This window comes from Oppia nitens, unplaced genomic scaffold, assembly GCF_028296485.1.
Source record: "Oppia nitens isolate AA-2021 unplaced genomic scaffold, nextdenovo-longstitch-racon4-pilon3 scaffold2_pilon_pilon_pilon, whole genome shotgun sequence".
NCBI lineage: Eukaryota > Metazoa > Arthropoda > Arachnida > Sarcoptiformes > Oppiidae > Oppia > Oppia nitens.
Window position 1 is genome coordinate 3,993,043 of NW_026533210.1, and position 19,877 is coordinate 4,012,919.

A 19,877-nucleotide genomic window follows, 5' to 3' on the forward strand; every position below is an offset into this window, starting at 1 on the left:
ACAGTATGTCTACTACACTAAAATATTTTTACAATATTATTATAATTTTATGTACAAGTAATTCAACTTTTTATGAATAAAAATTATCAAYTTTTAAACTTTTTAAAATCATTACTTATTTTATGATTGCAGAATAAATAAATAAATAATAACAATATAATTGTATACATAAGTTACAAAATGATCAAGTACATACATAATTTTCATTTTATAATATATTATTAATTTTTAAWTAATTATTATAATTGTTACAATAAAATATKTAACAATAATTATGGCATAAAAATAATAAKTAAAACAAATAATTGATYTTTTTTAAAGATACACCACCAGYGGGTCAATCATCGGACAGTATTATTTGCACTTTATCATTAAACTGTAGTTCATGTATTTCACATCCCCAATGTGCCTGGTGCAATACTGTTACACCCAATGTTGGTATGTCCCGGTGCGACTCGGAGGACAGTTTACTGGCCAACGGCTGTCCCCGTAAKGATATAAACAATCCATCGTCATCTGTAGAAATCATTCAAGTGATTATTGATATTATTATTATTATTCTAGTTATTAATTAATATTAATAGTATTTATAATAATAATTTAATTATATATATTTGGTAACTGTTATCAGGATAATGAACAAATAAACCCAACTGAATCGCCCATTCAATTACATCCACAAAAAATTCATCTACATATCAGACAAAGTATATATATATATATATAATAGATATTATATTTTATTTAAAAAAAATTATTTAAAAAAAATTATTGTTTTGCTTTGTATTGATTTTTTAATTGTTTACTATTTGTTGCAAATTTATAGATGACTTACAGCGCTTCCACATAAAATTTGAACAGTCACTTGACTACCTGGTTGATTTATATTATTTGATGGACTTGACATACTCGATGAAAGAGCATAAAGAAAAATTGGGTGAACTGGCCGATAGTCTCTGTAGGTTTGATTAGGAGACAAATAAATACAAAATCTAACTGTTTTTATGCTAATATTGTTTTTTTCTTCTAAATTTCAACATATTATAGCCCAACACATGAACAACATTACCAAATCATTTAGACTCGGGTTCGGTTCGTTCATCGACAAAGTGGCCATGCCCTATGCCAGTATGGTTGACTCAAAGTTGGCCAATCCGTGTACCGATAAGCAACAATGTGCGCCTCCCTATGGTTTCAAAAATCATTTGCCACTCAATGCCAACATTTCGCAGTTTGTACGGGAAGTCGAATCGACGCCACTGTCCGGCAATCTGGACAACGCCGAGGGCGGCTTCGATGCCATTATGCAAGTTATACGATGTCAGCGACACATCAATTGGCACGACTTGTCCCGTAAGATCATTGTGTTCGCCACGGACTCTATATTTCATTACGCGGGCGACGGAAAACTGGGAGGAATTGTTAAGCCTAACGATGGTATGCGTGTAGTAGTAGTAGTAGTAGTAGTGATAATGATAAGTAGTAATAGATGTGAACAGTTAGTTAAAGTGTTGATTTTGTTATCTAATATATAGGTAAATGTCATCTAAATAGGGACGGAATGTACAGTGAATCCCTTGAACAAGACTATCCATCACTGGAACAAATCAACAAAGCGGTGACCGACTCAAAGATGTACATCATATTTGCCGTACCGGAGGAAAGTATTCACGTATATAAGCAGTTGAGTGAACACATCCCCGGCTCGACTACCGGCCTATTAAGAGACGACTCGTCAAACATTGTAGACATCATTAGAGACAACTTTAAACATATCTCATCACGGATTGAACTTCGGGACAACTCGTCCGATGCAATAGAAATCAGATATATGTCGTCGTGTTTGGRAACTCATAAAAGTGAGACAAACGTTTGCAATAACATTCAGTCCGGTCAGTCGGTAGAATTTGATGTCGAGCTTAAAGTGACCAAATGTCCCGTCGGTGGACGCGAAACCTTTGCCATAACACCTATCGGTATCAACGAGTATACAGTGGTTGAGTTACATGTTATGTGTGAGTGCGAATGTGAACTGGCACCTGTAGCCCAGCCCAACGCCACCGAATGTTCCAGTGAAGGCACCTATGCGTGCGGTATATGCGAATGCAATCAGAATCGGTTCGGCAAAAAGTGCGAGTGTGACAGTGACCACACCATTAATGAGGAACTCATATCTCAGTGCCGACGGTTAGGTTTTAACACAATCTTGACTATTATTAACTCATTTCTCATATTTATTTATTCACATAATTTTTGTTAGGAGTTCCGACTCTAATGTTTTGTGTTCAAATCGAGGCGATTGTGTTTGTGGTGAGTGTCAGTGTCATCCCAGAGCCAATAGAGAAGAACTGGTATCGGGAAAGTGGTGCCAATGCGACAACTTTTCGTGTAATAGAGGCTATAAAGGATTGACTTGTGGCGGACACGAAAGGGGCTACTGTTGTGATGGCATTTGCCATTGTGTGGTATGTTTTGGATTATATTGATGTTGAGATATCCTAATTAATAATTCATTCAATTTGATAGCCCGGTTGGTCGGGACCGTTATGTGATTGTAGTACTTTGAACAACACTTGCATTTACAGTGAAAATGATGGCAATGTATGCTCGGGTAATGGTGACTGTAGGTGCGGCAACTGTATCTGCAATGAGGGTTATTATGGAAAATATTGTGAAGAGTGTGCAGTTTAGTCAAACATAAATAACTTTGATTTTTTTTTTGGTTTTAATATAATTTTTTCTATATCTATGATACGTATAACAGAGCTGTGAGGGTCGCTGTAATGAACTGCAGCCCTGTGTCGAGTGTCGGGTGTTTGAGTCGGGAACGTATTCACCGGTCGAGTGCCGCGACAAATGCAAATATGATTACAAAACTGTCAATGAATTAGGTATATATTAATATTGTATTTCATATATAAATTAGTCTAACAGTGCTGTGATTAACGTTAAACTACTTTAGAGACCAGAGAGAGCACCAGACGCTGTGTTTTCTTTGATAGAGACGACTGTGCCATCAATTTTGACTACGAATATAAAGACAAAAATTTATTTATTAGAGTCAAACAGGACAGGGAGTGTCCGGCACAGGTAAATGTCGGTATAGTAGTGGGTTCGGTTGCATCTGCTATTGTTATCATTGGCTTATTGGTTGTACTCGTGGGTCGACTGATCATTTGGTACAGAGACAAGAAAGAGTACGAAAGATTTCGTACAGAAGCTGAACTTAATCTTAAAAATCTTGTAAATAATTTTTTTGTTAACATTTTTATTTATTTATATATATATATATATTAAAATATTATTTTTGAATTTAGTTATTATTATTATATTTTTTTCAATTTTAATATTTGTTTTTATAGAGAAATATTAACAATGAAATGAATCCATTATTTACTGCCGCCACTACTAATCATATAAATCCATTGTATGGCAAATCTACTCAAAATGAATATATGTAAATTATGTAAAACAGCAATATATTAAAAATATATATATATATTAAAAAAACATAATAATTATATTTTACAAGATTTTTATAAATCTTTATGTAATTAATTAATATTTACAACTTTATTAATAAATAATGATTTGAGTTTTACTTTAATTTGTGATATACAGTATGTACGGTAGTAGTTAGCACTGACCTACTGTATTGATGTATTGAAACTCTAGTCCTCCATCAGAGTCACACTAAATGATTAGATATTAAAAGCAAAAAAATGTATTAATTTATAATAAAATTCACTTAATTGTAATATTTATCAGTAATTTTAATTTGTTGTCAATGAATATGTTTTCAAATATTTCATAAGAAATTTTATAAGTAATATTGGTTAACAAAAATTTCTTAAAAAACAACAATAAATTAATAAAAATTAATTTATTTCATTATAATTATATAATATAAGTTACAATAAATATTATAAATAATTGATCTAGTAACTATTTATAAAAATCAAATAATTAAAATGACCATCGATTTTAGACATTAATTTATTTTTAATTGTATTAATATAAAATTTAAAAATTGTAGCAATCAAATTAAAATGTTAATAGTAATTTTATATATAATTTAGTTTAGTTAAAACTTGAATATTAATTTTTATTAAATTTATATTTCAAATTTTAACTGCAAATATTATTTCATAAAAAATTTACTTATTTAGCCCATAATTAAACAGAATCACGCAATAATAATTGATTTTTTCTATTGATTATTGTTGACTGATTTTACAATTATCTAATATTCATGTATATATAAGTTATTTACATCAAAGCAAGGTTAAACTTTTTTTTTTATTAGTAAAATTGTTAAAATGATAATATTTTTTTTGAACGCATCAGAAAATTTCATCCAGCAAACAATCGGTAATTAATTATTGGTTAAAATAAATTTAGTTCAATAAACATTTATATATTTTCTAGGAAAATATTTTGCAAATAAAAAAATGTTTAGTACATTATAATAATTATTTATTAATACAAATGAAACAAACATTAATTGTAATTTGATTAATAGGTTTAAACTTTTTTTACTTATAATAAAAGATTTGATGTAATTATTTGCATAATTTTATTGTCTCAAACTATTCAAAACTAATGTACTAAACGATGAACACTTTTATAGTCTCACAACATATTGTTCACTGTTTTTCATAAATTAATACAAAAAATTATAATAAAGAAAATTTCTTAATATTTTGTATTTAATTTAATTAAAAAAACTAAATATGAATATCAACTTAATAATTATGGCCACAATTATGGTCATTGTGTTGACGATTACTACTACAGCTAATGGTATGAAAATAAATCAATATTATCAGTCAGACGACAGTGAAGTCGAGTTTGTGACCGGATCTCCAAATGATAGTCCCAGTGGTGGTCCGCGAAGTATATTCAAAGATTGGATGAAATTTATTCAGGGATTTTTCTCAGGTATTGTTATAAAAATTATTTTCTCTTTTATATTAATTTTTTAAATAAAGTTACTAAAAAATATATTATATGTTTAGATGGCAATTGGGATAATGGTGGTCCGTCTAATTTTGGCCAATTTATTGGCAATCAAGTGTCCAAATTGATTGAAATGCTTACCAGAGATGATAATTGGTTTAATAGAAGTTAAACAATTATATAAAAAAATTAAAAACAAAAATACTAAAACAATTGTTTGTATAGTTAGTATATTTTTATATTTAAATTAATTAAAATTTTTTATATAAAAATTATTTTTTGATAATTACGGTAGTTATTTAAAAAAAATTTGATTCAATACCACAATATACTGTAATAAATTTATGTAAAACATATTAATTTCAATAATATTTTTGTATAACAATTTTTTAATAAATAAATTGATAAAATAATGTAATAAATGTTACAAAAAATTAGGTAAATAATAATAACCACATAATAATAATATTATGATAACGCTAATAAAATAAAAGTCTAAAATTAGATCACTTTTGTGATAATTTTCAATCTACAGACAAAAAGTGTCACAATTGGTCACCAATTGTTCTCCAGTCGGTTTGACAATCAATCAAATAATCAATCAATCAATTGGTAATCAAATCGGATGATCAAGCGATAGGTTAAACCTAATACATTTCATAATAATTATTAGTAATATTAATTTACTTAAAGCCATGATATGTATCGTAAACTAAATAAAATTTACATTAAAGCAAAGTTAAACTTTGAATGAAAATGAAAGCATATTATTTAACGTTTCAAAAAATTTAATCCAGCAAACAATCGGCAATTAATTATTGATTACAATAAATTAAAATCAATAAACATTTAAATATTTCTAGGAAAATGTTTTGAAAACATGAATAGTACATAATAATAATTATTGCTATTATTATTATTATTTCAATTGAAACAAACATTACCGGTAATTGTCATTTGATTAATAGGTTTTAAACATTATATTTATAATAAAAGATTTGGTGCAATATTTGCATCATTTTATTGTCTCAAACAATTCAAAAACTAATGTACTAAACGATGAATATTTTAATAATCTTTTTAAATTTTGTTCAATGTTTTTCAAAAAAAGTTAATAAATTCATACAAAATATTTAAATAAAACTAATTTCTTAATATTTAGTATTTAATTTAATAATAAAACTAAATATGAATATCAAATTACTACTAATTATCGCCACAATTATGGTCATTGTGTTGACCATTACTACTACAGCTAATGGTATGAAAATAAGTCAAAATTATCAGTCAGACGACACTGAAGTCGTGATTGTGACCACATCTCCAAACGATAGTCCCAGAAGTAGTCCACGAATTCAAAGATTCAAAGATTGGATGAAATTTATTCAGGGATTCTTCTCAGGTATTGTTAGAAATTATTTTCTATTTTATATTCAATAATCTAATAAAATATACAAAATATGTTGTATTTAAAAAAAATTGTTCTGTATATATATTATATATATATTGATATATAATTTGTTATATAAAAATATATTTCATTTTAGACGGCAATTGGAGTAATGGTGGTCCGTCTAATTTTAGTCAATTTATTGGCAATCAAGTGTCCAAATTGATTGATATGCTTAGCAAATATGATAACCAGTTTTATAGAAGTTAAACAATAGTTATAAAAAATAAAACTATTACAGTAATAGCAAATAAAAATCAAAACAAAAATAATAAAACAAWCGTTTGTTTAGTTAATTATTTTAATATTTTATTTAATTTACAAAATTATTTTTTWAAAAAAATAATTACTGTTATGTAAACTAAATTATGATTCAATAGCGCAATAAAATGAATATAAAAATTTATGTAAAAAATATTAATTTCAATAATATTATTGTTTAACAATTTTATATAAATAATTTGATAAAATATGTAATAAATGTTACAAAAAATAAGCAATAATTACCACATAATTGACAATATGATTGATAACTCAAATAAAATAAAAGTCTAAAAAATTATATCACTTTTGTCGATAATTTTCAATCCATTGACAAACAGTGTCACAATTGGTCGCCAATTGTTCTTCAGTCTCATTGACCAACTGATGGACACAATCTTCGCCAAACCAATCGACCGCTTCCTCGACAATAGTCTCGAAGATTTCGCACTCAATATTTCCAGTGATCTTTGCTTCGCTATACTGTCGCTCCTGAAGTCGATCGTAGAGTTGGGTATTATTGCACCGCAATATGTATACCACTGTTTGACAATCAAACAGACAATCAATCAATCAATCGGTAATYAATCAATCAATCAATCGGTGAATCCTAACTTACCGTCGATGAGTTCAGTGGGAAACAGATCGGGCGAGTGATAGTCAATAAGATAACCGCCCGACTCTAAGACCGGTGAAATCTTTTCCTCCAGTAGCTGGTCGTCGATGACATCGGTGTCCAATTGGTCGTCGTGTGTGTCAATACAGTCGTTAGTTTTGCAAAACTCGGAGACATCGATGATCTTCATGTCGGCCAGTCGTGCGCTAATTGCCTGACACAGCAACGTCTTGCCAGTGCCCGGAGTGCCCGATATAAGGACATTCGGTCGTTGCCGTAACGGTTGACTGCTGGACATTGTCGGCAATCGGCGACCGAAAAGTCAAATAAATTTTGTTTATAATTTATATATATTTTTTTGTTGAATAACCGAAACACACAACACGTGTGATATGTTTGCTATTATTATATTAATAATAAATACAGTGTTTTGATGTTACAATTGGACATCAATTACGTGCAAATTATTGCTATTACTATTGAGTAATGTATTCAATAATTTTTTTGTTGGTTTAAATTTCAAACTATGAAATACAATAACTTTAAGTTTTTCAATAYWTTTTTTTGTTAATGCTTTTAATTTCAATTATTTTATTTTACCTTTATTTTACATTTTATGTTAAGTTAATTTAATTAAAAGTTTATTACAACTAGTTTTTTTCTGATGATTTTGTGAGATATTTTGTGTTACTTTAATAATTATTTATTTATTTTTTTGTATTTTAACTTATTATTTAGTTATTGTATTTGTATATTTATTATTACTATTAAGTTTTATTAATAAATTGTTTATAATAGTTGGTAAAATTATAATATAATATTAAACTCAAATATTTTATTCACATTTTGCTTTCAAATAAATATTATTTTAGGTATAAATAGATTATTTTTACTAAATATTTGAAATTTAGAAATATTTCACTAAAACTGAACAATATTTCAATTAAGAAAATTAGATAGAAATTCAATATATTGTGAATTTGATTAAATATTTGAAATAAATAAATATTTAATTTATATATACTTTCACTATATTTATTGTCCCATCAAATACTTGATGACCTATTTATAGGCTAATCTTTTGACTAAAATGTTTAGTGATAGTACTGACCATTAATTTAATATTTTGCTTTACCTGTGCTTCACGATTGCATATTTTAAACTAATATTATAGTATAACTTAAATTTATATTCATATATAAAATAATAATTATTATTATCAAATTATAATTATAAGTATATTAATGTATTGATTTGTCATAAAAATACTATACAGTAGTATTGTTGTGTAAAATTTCAACAAATGTAATATTAATACCACAATACAGTAATAATTATATTTATAGTTAGGTATGATTTACTTAATTAATCATTCAAATATAATTAAAATACATTATGATTAACATTTTTTTCTATATTAAACTTAATAAATGTTTTTAGAAATTTTAATTAGAATATCTAACGATTATAATATGCTAATTATTATTAACATAGTTTTTATTTGATAATTACTAACTAATATATACCATAATTTAATAAATTGATTAATCAACAATATAATAATACAGTGAAACAATATGATATATGCCATATATTATATGGTATATGTAAAATAACTACACTATAATAAGTGCTACTGTAATAAGTCATATATTTTATTTTTATCAACTTTATAAAATTATATTTTAACTTTAATAGCATATTAATTAGAGTGTATTAAACAATTTCAATATTAGTACAATATTAAAACTAAATAAAAAATATATTATTTATAATAATTAAATAGATTAAATGTTATCATAAAAATTGTTACTTTATCTGTCTATCCACATTTGAACCAGGATATATTTCACATAGATACTTTATATAATTAGTAATAAATTGAAAATAATAACATTGATAATTTTTTCCTAAAACTTGATAAATTTTGTATAATTTTAAAAAATTATTTTTAAATATGAAACTTTTAAAAAATGATTAAATCTATTTAATAGAAATTTGCATTTTTAAAATAATATTAGCTATTTTTAATATTATAATTGATCAAACATTTTTAATAATATTAATTTTAAATAATTTAAAAAACTTACTAAAAATATCACTTAATTTTTAAAATTAACAAATTAATAAAATTAATTATTTGTGACAAATATTACTGATAAACATGTGTCACATAATGTATCACATTAACGATTATACATATAAACTTTTTAAAAAAATTAAAATTAAAATAATATACTTTAAAAAATCTATAAATAAGAATATCATTTATTTTAAAGTTTTATTAATTAGTTGGCAATTAATTTATTAGTTTATATTAATTGTAGGTATAGTTAACAAATAATAATAATATTTTTAATAAATATATTTACATGTTTTACTATAGAAAATATAATTATCAAAAATGATGGTTAAATCGTTTATTATCTTAATGGTGACCACACTATTGATGGTCGATTGCCATGAATATGAATGTTTGTATTTTATTAACATATGAATAGTTTTTATTATTTATAATTTTTGTTTTCCATAAAACTATAGTCAACACTCCTGGAAATGCCAATCAAATGGTTGACCAATTGTTGACTGTAGTAAAAGCCAAATACAACACCACATTGGATCCATTTCATGTGCCAAACATGAACTTCAATTTTACTAAGAAAATCGCCCTGAGCACATGGCACGGTTAGATTTTTAATAAAAAAAATATAATGTCTTTGAATACTTATTAAAAATACCTGCTCAAACAAATAATAATAGGTGAGGCAAACCTAACTGAGGGAACAATTAAGGGTTTGGGTGCCATCAAACGGTCGGGTGATTGTGATATCGGTACCGATAAGGGACACTTTATTGGGCACTTGCAGTTTGGCGACAACAATATTCACGCACACTTTCATGCTGTCACACAAATCGGGTATGATTTTTAGTTCAACAATAAATTAGATGAAAAATATGAAATCTAGATTATTATAGTTTATAAGATTTTATCTACAGCTAGTTTAACTTTAGTGATAATAATAATAATAAAAATGTTTTTAATAATTCCCCAATTTTTTAGCATTAAAGGTCTAAAACCGATACACTCGACCATCAATTTGGACGCCGACATCGGCAACATTGACGTCAAGATAACAGTGGGTATGAATGAAAAGGGCAAACTTCAGCTCAAGGAGTTCCAGGTGGATGAGCTCAAACACGTCAAGTTTCACGTAAAGGGTCTTAAAATACTTGATCCACTCGTCAATGTTATGGCCGACGCATTTGTGGCCATTTTCAATCCACAGGCCCGACAAATATTGGGCAATATCTTGAAGAATATCATCGGCAAAGAGATCGAAAATCTCAAGTTTCCGCCCGCAGTATAACAATTATTTTATTTTTCCCCCTAAAGTAATAAACAATATTTCTAATAAAAATAAATTATAGTAAATAAAAAAATTGATTTTTATTTTTTATACTAAATTATTTTTTTTAAAAAAACTTTATAAGACAATTTATTGATATTATAAAAATGCCATTATTTATATCTAATTATTAGTATAATAACATTACTAAAGTAATTTATAGAATATTATGATAAATTATCTATAATATATAATACTAACTCTATAATTTATTTATTTAATCAAATTATTAATAGTATTATTTTTTTTACTGTATACTTATCGGTAATCAAACTTATTAATACAAATACAAACAATTTGTTATATTATTATTATCTATAAGTTTTTTAATAGTAAAACTAAATGCTTTTTACTTACAATAAAAGAATTAAATAATAATTTGTGATAACCATTTAATTAAAATTACCAGTAATTTTTTCAGAAACAATGATTATATCAGAAACAATGATTATATTATAATATTTTTATAATATTTATCATTATATATAATTATTTTATATATTTATTATTTTAATAATTATATTACATGAAAATATTTATTTTTTTGATAACAATAAAAAATTATGAAAATTTAACTATATATAAATATATTTACATTTAATTATTAATTAGAAATAATGAATTTTGAATGACTATTAGTTAATTAATTAATTTTTAAGTTTAATATTACTAAACACAACATTTGGATCATTTGAATGAAGCATTTCATTGAAACGGCGTCTCCTTTCCATTGATTCACTAATATTCTTATTGTTATTATCACAGACACTGCCATTACTACTACTACTACTACCTGTGCTTTTACTAACAGTGCTTTCAGTGGTACACTCAATATTATGGCCAGAATTTGTCGGTCTATTGTTATTACTGTTTATCATATTAATCAGTTTTACACGTTTGGAGACAAAAACAATGTTAGCGCCGACACTGACCACCAAAACAACGCCCATTATTATCATAAAATACATGACTATAGCGGGCATTTCGGTGACCACTTGCGGTGATTCCAATGGTTCGTGGGATGGCTCGACAGTCGACACATTGCCCGGCAATACTTTTTTGATTTGACAAATAAAATCATACATATAAGTGATATCAAAACATGGATGGGCTGTCCATTTGAGATCAGTGGTTCGCATTGACACACATTTCTTATAGTCTCCATTGGCTCCGGTATCCCATTGAGTGAAATCTAAAGCTGAGTTATCTTCCCATTCAAATTGTCCTAAATTTATAATAGATATTAGTATAAAAGTTTTATAGTATTTATAAATATTTAATAAAATACCAGTTTGTGTTTCCCGTAAACCAATCCAAGTACTGTCCCGTAATTTATCGATGACTTTCAATAGACTCTTATGTGTCGATTCATGAATTGCAACGAGATTTCCGTTGATTGACTTACATTTTAAGGATGCCTCAGCCCATGTAGTCTTCAATAGACTGTTTCCTATGTCAGCGCTGAACAGATAGCAAAACTGCAATCCCTTGTCAATGTCCAACCATTTTAGACTAGATTTTCTATCACTTGACTTGTATTGATATGTTGGACATACATAATCATTATAATCAGGATCACTATCAATATCATTGTTGTCCTGTAGGCTTAACAGGTAACGGGATTTAACAATTTTCAGATGAATTGTAGATTTTGAACACATAAATCCAACGGCACTTTCCACACATGGCTTCTGTATCCAAACATTTTGTAAATCCTTATCAACGACTATACACCTGATCTCATATTTAGCATAAGTTATATCTCGTTTGTGGATTGAGTTTTTGTAGGACATTGACGACTGATGATCTTTGGCTGACTCTGACTGAGGTATTGCATAGTATGTGCTCTTACTTTGACTGTTGCTGTTATCTACCGATGATGACAGTGAATCCAATCGTATGGCAAACCCTTTGACATCATAATTGACGTCTTGGACGACAACCAGCTGTAGGTTTTGCTGTCGACACACTCTATCCGCTGACTGCCAATCGGCCGTCTCGTTGTATATGAAAAACAAACTGTTTTTATGTGAATCCGTGTTATATTTGATAGCCTCTAAAAAAATGTAATAAATATATTAAATATAGCATTACATTATTAAATATTTTTATTATTAATATATATATATTTTAAAAATTGGTTAATAATTACCGATTATATTAATAACAGAATATAACAATAAAAATGTTAAATAAACAAAATTCATTTTTATTATGTTGTATACTATTTTATTTGCTATTTCATTAAACAGTATCAATAATTTATACAAACAATTAACATATTAAACAATACAACAAAAAATTTATACTAGTATGACATTGTTTTATTAATGTATTGTTAACAATATAATAATATAATAATTATTTTATTAATACTGTACAACCTGTTGTTTAGTATGTATTATTAGTCATGCCATTAGAAATACCTGTGTGATAATAATCTAGATTAGGACTGGTAGCCAAGGTAGTTATTTTTTTAGTTATATGATATCGTATACTGAAATAAATGTGAAATATAAAAAAAAATTACCTATATCATATAACAAATTATAATGTAATATTTATGTATTTAATTATTAATATATTTATTTTATTAAATTATATTTAATTAATTTTTTAAATACATATTGTTACATGTTGTTAATGATTTATTAAAAAAATGTAAAAATATATATTAATTAGCTAACTATTAAATGAATATATCAATTAACAAACTAAACGTTATTGCACTTGTATTGCGAAATCATTTACAATATGAATAATCAGTATACTATTGTATTATATATTTATTACAATATTAATGATAAATGGGAAAATAAAAGTAAAAATTATAATTAATTTATCAGAAAATAACACTCAAAATGAAATACTTTATGCTTATAATTTCTTTTATAAATTATTAATTTATAATATTTAATATGATATTAATAAGAGTTTAATCTAAATAATTATAATACAAATTTTTAGTGTACGATAGTTACTAAAACTGGAAAATACTGCATCTAACAATTTAATTAATAAGGTATCATAAAAATATAAGTATTTTTTATTATAACTTCAAATAATATAATACATAATTGACATTAAATAAACATTAATATCATAAAACAAAAATAAATATTAATAATATAGTCAGTATTAACATAATCATTATTCATAGATCACATAATACTTTTCAAATGATAACAAAATAAATGATATAATAAATTCATTTATATTTTAAAAACTATTGAATAATTTCCTTCAAGTTTATCGACAATTTTGGACACCAGTGTAACCCTATTGACACTATTGCCCCACATTTGATGCAATTTGGTATCATTAGTCTTATGCTGATCCACCACAACGTCAAACAAATTGTGTTCATAGTTGAGCTCAAGTCTCACATCCTTATCCTTAAGCAACACCTGACCATCATTTTGGGTGATATTTAATATTGTAATGAAATGTACTTTAAATGGTTGGATAAACTTATCGAGTTTATAACTTTCGTCAATTGTTACGGTATTTGACTTTCTGTTAAACACAAGTTTACGGATCCAACTCCTGACGTGCGCTCCGGTAGGATAGGCACCGGCTATATCGGCCATAAACACTGGTAGATCATCGGCTGTTTTACTATAAGTAACATTACGAGAAGCAAAAGACTGGCCATCTTTTTGTTGAACACCATTAATAGTGGGCGTATTGTGCCACTGGGATTGTAAGTTCCAGTTTTCATACCTGTGCTTTCCAAACGAATCTTTTGTATAGACACCGACACCGATGTCTATAATGGCCGGCAAACCGTTTACATAGATAACAAAGTTTCCGACGTCGTTGTGATTATGAAATTCACCTAAAATTTTTTAATTAGAAATTAAAGTATATATACAATATATAATGTACTGTAAATGTCGTTATTAACAAAATACTAACCATTATTACCGGCTTTTGCACCCAAAAACAGTCCCTTAGCTGAACCCTCCAGAGTCCTCAATGTGATAACTTGTAGATCAGGCAGCCATGACTCTATTGGTTGGGGAGCTTTCGGTGACTCGACTTTAAGATGTGGATAAGCGTCCAATTTTATAAAATACTCGTGCAATTGATGGCCTAACATAAACTTGTCGCCACCATTCAATGCATACAAATAAGATGCAAACTGTTTTAGTATTGAACTGTTGAACAGTTGTCCATAATTGTAGACCAGTGTCGGATCGGGCACTTGTTTGGCCGATGCGTCGGCAAAGTTGACAAAATAGTCTTTATCAATATGCATTTTATAGATATAATCACCGATACTTTTGACTATAGGTTTTGATGACCAGTCCATGTGATGTCTACTGGCCGACGACATGTAAAACAAAAACTGTATGAAACGTCCGCCCGCTTCGTACCAATAGCTGGGACCTTCATCGCAACCGCCGTCCTCTCCGTACCAATCGAGCCAATTGTCGGCACTGGTCACCGCCCGTTTGACGACATCCAACACCAGTGTATCGTTGACAGACAACAGGCCAGTCATCAACATATTAGTATTGATCCAAATGTTCCAATTGCCGACCCGTTGACCCTCAAAACCCATCCACTTCTTGAAGTCTGTGTGCAGAAACTCATAGACAATACGTCTGTCCAGTTCATAGTCAATGCGTTTCAGAAACATTGGCGACATTTTGGTCAACTGTTCACCTAATGTACAGTAATTAACAAATCAGTGAATACTAAAACTTTGTCAAAAAGTTGTTATTAATATATTCAATGGGTTTATCATTTATACCAAGTAATAGGCGAACCCATGATATATAAGCTGATGACTCTCCGGCACCCAAATCAATGACATACTGTTTGGGATCAGGTAGACCTTCGCCGGCCTTTTGCATACTGAGGTGCGCCGGCCACGTCCAGGTGCTCTCTTCCAGTATAAGCCACAATCCATTTGCAATCTGATTCATATATTTACCATTTTGTGTCAACAATTCAGCCAAAATAAAATCCATGAGTTTGTCTCGTCTATAAAAATCTTTTCCTTCATAATGATTACGATTGCCATTAATTTTAAACTCCAAGAACTCCATGACTAACAATGGCTCCCATTTCTCAATCAGTTCCTTATCTGCTCTTTCGATAATTGACTTTTTGATGTCATCCGGAAGTGATAATAAATTATTAATAAACTGTTGTCTCAATTGTTGTCTCCAACTCTTAATATCATTCATATATTGTGTCTTATCTTTGAACTCTTTGTACAAGAAGTCTCTATCGTGTCGTTTCTGTGTCCATACAATACCACCAAAAGTGGTAATAATTATAAAACAAAATGTTATGAATTTCATTGTTATTTTTTGGTAGTTAAAAATTTATAAATATTTGTAGTTTTTAGCAATTAACTGGGTCAATTAATCGGTTTATTTTCTAACCATTATATACAGCATATGTGCATTATGTACTGGTATGTGAATTATAGCAAATGTTATTTTTGAAATAAACATTATAATTTAATTAAAAGCGGATTTATAATATATTAAATTAGATAGAATTTAAAATTTGATAATATAAAATTATTGTTTTTATTAGATTAGCTTATCCATATATTAAACTTAACAATCACATTAGTTTATCATTAATTTTGTTTCTATATTTTTAGTTATTTGATTTTATCAAAAAAAATTTTTTTCTATTAAATTATAATTAATTATAATGTTTTTGTTATAGCGATACATTTTGTTATGAATTAAGCATTTATTTTGTACCTAAAATTATATAAGTTAATGATTTATTAATATTGATTGTTGTAAAATCCAATACTATCAATATTTTTGGTCATAATTATGCTAAATGTTGTCAATTATTTATAAAATTCAGTTTATACACTCAAATTGTAATAAAATATTTTTCTTTATTTTTTTATATAAAGTACAGTACTTTAATATAATTAGTTATAATAGATTATTATTATTATTATTTTAAAAAATAGTTATTTTTTAGTAAAGTTTAATTATATTAGTAGTAATAGATTCTAGTTTTAAATACTATTATTACTTTTCAGTACCGTAAATATGTTTGAAATATATATATATATATATATATTTAAAGAAACTAATCAATTAATTTTTTATCTAAAAACTTTTTAATTAGATATATTTTTTAACATAGATATGGATTTCAGTGTTGAGGAAACATCACTCATCAGACAAAACTATTTGAAAACATTGAATCCAACCTTTCATTATATAATATTAAGAAATATGAGGCAAACAGGGATTAACAGTAACTTTCCTAATGATATCCTTGATATGTATTCAAATAGATTGAAAAATGAGATTTAGTTAATCTTCCTCTACGTGTATCCATAATATTAAATTGGAAAATCCGTGTCCATCATAACTGTACTCTCTCTCTCTCTYTCTYTCTCTCTCTCTCTCTCTCTCTCTCTCTCTCTTATTCAATAAGGAATATAGGTATGTATATGATATAACCTCATCACTATAGTGTCATTGAGTACTACTGATCACATTGACTACTAACTTGAATTATATAAGTTATATAAGCAACAAATATACATATATATTATATAATGTATGTATATATATAGCTAATAAATAATCATTAAAGGCACTGTTGTATAATAAAATATCATAATCTCTTATCTAATGCTAATATCGGAGTTTAATTTAGATAAGCGTTTAGCTGTCTAATAGCTATTTTACTGTACTAGTAATACATTTATAAAAAAATATGCAGTATATAAATTTTTTATAAACGATAAAATTGAAATAATTTGTTTTGAGGCAATATAAAACAGTGCTTTAAAATACGACATAAAATATTTTTTTATAACTATTACCTCTCTCTCTCTCTCTCTCTCTCTCTCTCTCTCTCTCTCTCTCTCTCTCTCTCTCTCTCTCTCTCACACACACACACACACACACACACACACACACACACACACACACACACACATTGATACTATGTAATATTAATACTGTATTACTGTATTTATTGAAACTCTAGTCTTGAACTATATTTTAACTCCATAGTATCATTTTGTTAACTATGATAGATAATCTTAGTTATGTATTTTTTTGTTAGACTTTAAATATGAATATAAAAATTATCTGATCTATTGTATAATAAAAATTTAATATTAAAATATTTAAAATGCTATATAATAAAATGTGACAAGGCTTTACCCCTAAATGGTTTTTAAAAAAATTATTAAAATTTTTTTCAATATGTCTATTGTTTGTTTTTTATTCAATATTTATTATATTATTCAATATTTGTATCAATAGGAGTTAATTATATTTATAATATTTTACAATATATAATAACCCTTTTACTACCAATATAATTAATAGTATTTTATTTTTAAAAATTTGAATGATTAATAATGTATTGATATATTGAATAAATCACACCAATCAATAATTACAAATATCAATTTATATAAATATTAATAATTAATATCTTATTAATTTTTTAAATAACTTGAATGTGATATTGACATATCATTAATTAATATTTAATTTCCAAACATATCAGTAAATAATTTTGACATTCATTAAATAAATTGAATAAATGCACACAATTGAAATTAATTACTTTAACTCAATATCTTTTTTTATTGAAATACATTTAACTTGAAGTTAAGTTAGTAAAAATAAAATATTTAATTTAAACTGATATTAAAAATTTTCAATTTATATGAATATGTTATTGAAGCGTAAATTCCAATAATAATAATAAATTTTTTGTTGTAATAGTTTAATTAAAAAGATTTATAATTAAAACATTTAAATAATATATATTTTTTAACATTTGTCCCAAAATTCAATTCTTATGCAAATATATAGATTCATATTATAAAATCAATAATAATGATAAAAATGTTTCCTTCAATCTATGTTAGCAAACAATTAACATCTATACTGATTGATAGGATAAATGATAAATATCTGTTTAACTAATAAATCATTTCAATGACTATACTATTTAATGAAATATGTTATATAATGTTGTTTTAAAATCTATATTACAAATAAATCCTAAGTTAACAGTATTATAAATTATTATTTCATTACAGGTATAAGTAATAATTTTAGCACTAAATAAGTTTTATTTCGTTATAATAACCTATAGATTATAAATATTTTATAAAAATTGTAAAGTTTCATAAGAAATTGTAATACTTATATTTTTTTTAATCAATGCTTTTTTATTATACTTGATTTTGAAGTCACAAATATTTTTTAATTAAAAAATAAAACAAACATCATACTTAAAAAATTTATATACTATATTTATTATATAATAATTTAATTCATTTTTTGAATAATTATAAACATAATGGGTTATATATAAACTTATATAATATTGCATATAAGTATATATGCATATATTATTTAAGTGATTATTTTAGAGGAAGAATATAATTATTGTAATTTTAAATTTTTTAAATACAATTAAATTCCTATATATTTTTGTTGCCTAACTGGAAAACTTTTTTATCGAAAAGACAACAAAAATATAAAGGAAAATGAATTAAAAAAATTTTTAATATTACAATAAATATTATTCATTTCACTGAATTTTTCTTATTATACAAATAAAAAAGTTATAATAAGTTTAAATCAAATGAAAGTTGTTTCCCAGATAGTGTTTATATTAAAATAAAATACAATATATTATCTATTTTTATAATCGCATAAAACAACAGTCGACTAATCGGTACATAAAATTTAATTCACTGATTCACGGATTGATAGTATACATAGAGGTCGTCAATATAAAAATACAGTCATTTTAAGCATACCATTTCATAACTATAATATATATATATACTGTATATATATTTCAGAAAAATCCAATTTAATGGCTAAATATCTAAATTAGATTTTTAAAGTGTTTTTTCTTTGTTGAGCTAATTTTGAAGGCATTTCTCCGGCACTGAACCAATCGATTCTGTAAACAACAGTATGTATTGTTTGTGAGGAGAGGTCGGGAAAAGCTATACAATCAGTTGGACCACCAAATTGGAGGACACATACCTCACACAAACACATACACAATCAGATATACATCTTAATTCATGTCGTTTTTAATAGGTTTGCCTTTGAAAAGTAATTAATCCCTTTATAATATAATTATGTCATTCATTGACGTAATTTTAATTACTGTAAATTATGAATTTTTAAATATTATT

General features: G+C 26.1%; 6 protein-coding genes across 7 annotated transcripts; 3 read left to right on the forward strand and 3 right to left on the reverse strand.

Moving 5' to 3' along the window:
• Window positions 1–328: 328 nt before the first annotated feature.
• Window positions 329–3,461, forward strand: LOC128955697 (integrin beta-PS-like). The gene is made up of 10 exons (XM_054301368.1): window positions 329–533; window positions 632–707; window positions 827–958; window positions 1,048–1,437; window positions 1,536–2,187; window positions 2,261–2,465; window positions 2,527–2,685; window positions 2,765–2,891; window positions 2,963–3,243; window positions 3,363–3,461. The coding sequence occupies exons 1-10, from the start codon at window positions 441–443 to the stop codon at window positions 3,459–3,461; spliced, it is 2,214 nt and encodes a 737-aa protein (XP_054157343.1). The 5' UTR covers window positions 329–440.
• A 1,229-nt stretch (window positions 3,462–4,690) lies between these two features.
• Window positions 4,691–5,131, forward strand: LOC128955699 (uncharacterized). The gene is made up of 2 exons (XM_054301369.1): window positions 4,691–4,941; window positions 5,019–5,131. Exons 1-2 carry the CDS (start codon window positions 4,734–4,736, stop codon window positions 5,129–5,131), a joined length of 321 nt encoding a protein of 106 aa, XP_054157344.1. The 5' UTR covers window positions 4,691–4,733.
• Window positions 5,132–6,897: 1,766 nt separating this feature from the next.
• On the reverse strand, window positions 6,898–7,692 carry LOC128956304 (adenylate kinase isoenzyme 6 homolog). The gene is made up of 2 exons (XM_054302004.1): window positions 7,290–7,692; window positions 6,898–7,212 (listed from the first exon to the last, which is right to left on the reverse strand). The coding sequence occupies exons 1-2, from the start codon at window positions 7,582–7,584 to the stop codon at window positions 6,974–6,976; spliced, it is 534 nt and encodes a 177-aa protein (XP_054157979.1). The 5' UTR covers window positions 7,585–7,692; the 3' UTR covers window positions 6,898–6,973.
• A 1,900-nt stretch (window positions 7,693–9,592) lies between these two features.
• LOC128956303 (mite allergen Lep d 7-like) lies at window positions 9,593–10,673 on the forward strand. 2 transcript variants are annotated; one of them, XM_054302002.1, is made up of 5 exons: window positions 9,593–9,609; window positions 9,673–9,760; window positions 9,828–9,971; window positions 10,047–10,203; window positions 10,348–10,673. In XM_054302002.1, the coding sequence occupies exons 2-5, from the start codon at window positions 9,691–9,693 to the stop codon at window positions 10,652–10,654; spliced, it is 678 nt and encodes a 225-aa protein (XP_054157977.1). In that variant the 5' UTR covers window positions 9,593–9,609; window positions 9,673–9,690; the 3' UTR covers window positions 10,655–10,673. The 2 variants fall into 2 exon arrangements, with proteins under 2 accessions (XP_054157977.1, XP_054157978.1); XM_054302003.1 differs by having other exon boundaries at window positions 9,599–9,613.
• A 651-nt stretch (window positions 10,674–11,324) lies between these two features.
• LOC128955387 (uncharacterized) lies at window positions 11,325–12,997 on the reverse strand. Its single transcript, XM_054301053.1, has 3 exons — window positions 12,846–12,997; window positions 11,982–12,749; window positions 11,325–11,918 (listed from the first exon to the last, which is right to left on the reverse strand). The coding sequence occupies exons 1-3, from the start codon at window positions 12,898–12,900 to the stop codon at window positions 11,341–11,343; spliced, it is 1,401 nt and encodes a 466-aa protein (XP_054157028.1). The 5' UTR covers window positions 12,901–12,997; the 3' UTR covers window positions 11,325–11,340.
• Window positions 12,998–13,905: 908 nt separating this feature from the next.
• LOC128955700 (uncharacterized) lies at window positions 13,906–16,063 on the reverse strand. The gene is made up of 3 exons (XM_054301370.1): window positions 15,453–16,063; window positions 14,612–15,364; window positions 13,906–14,531 (listed from the first exon to the last, which is right to left on the reverse strand). Exons 1-3 carry the CDS (start codon window positions 16,006–16,008, stop codon window positions 13,906–13,908), a joined length of 1,935 nt encoding a protein of 644 aa, XP_054157345.1. The 5' UTR covers window positions 16,009–16,063.
• Window positions 16,064–19,877: the final 3,814 nt, after the last annotated feature.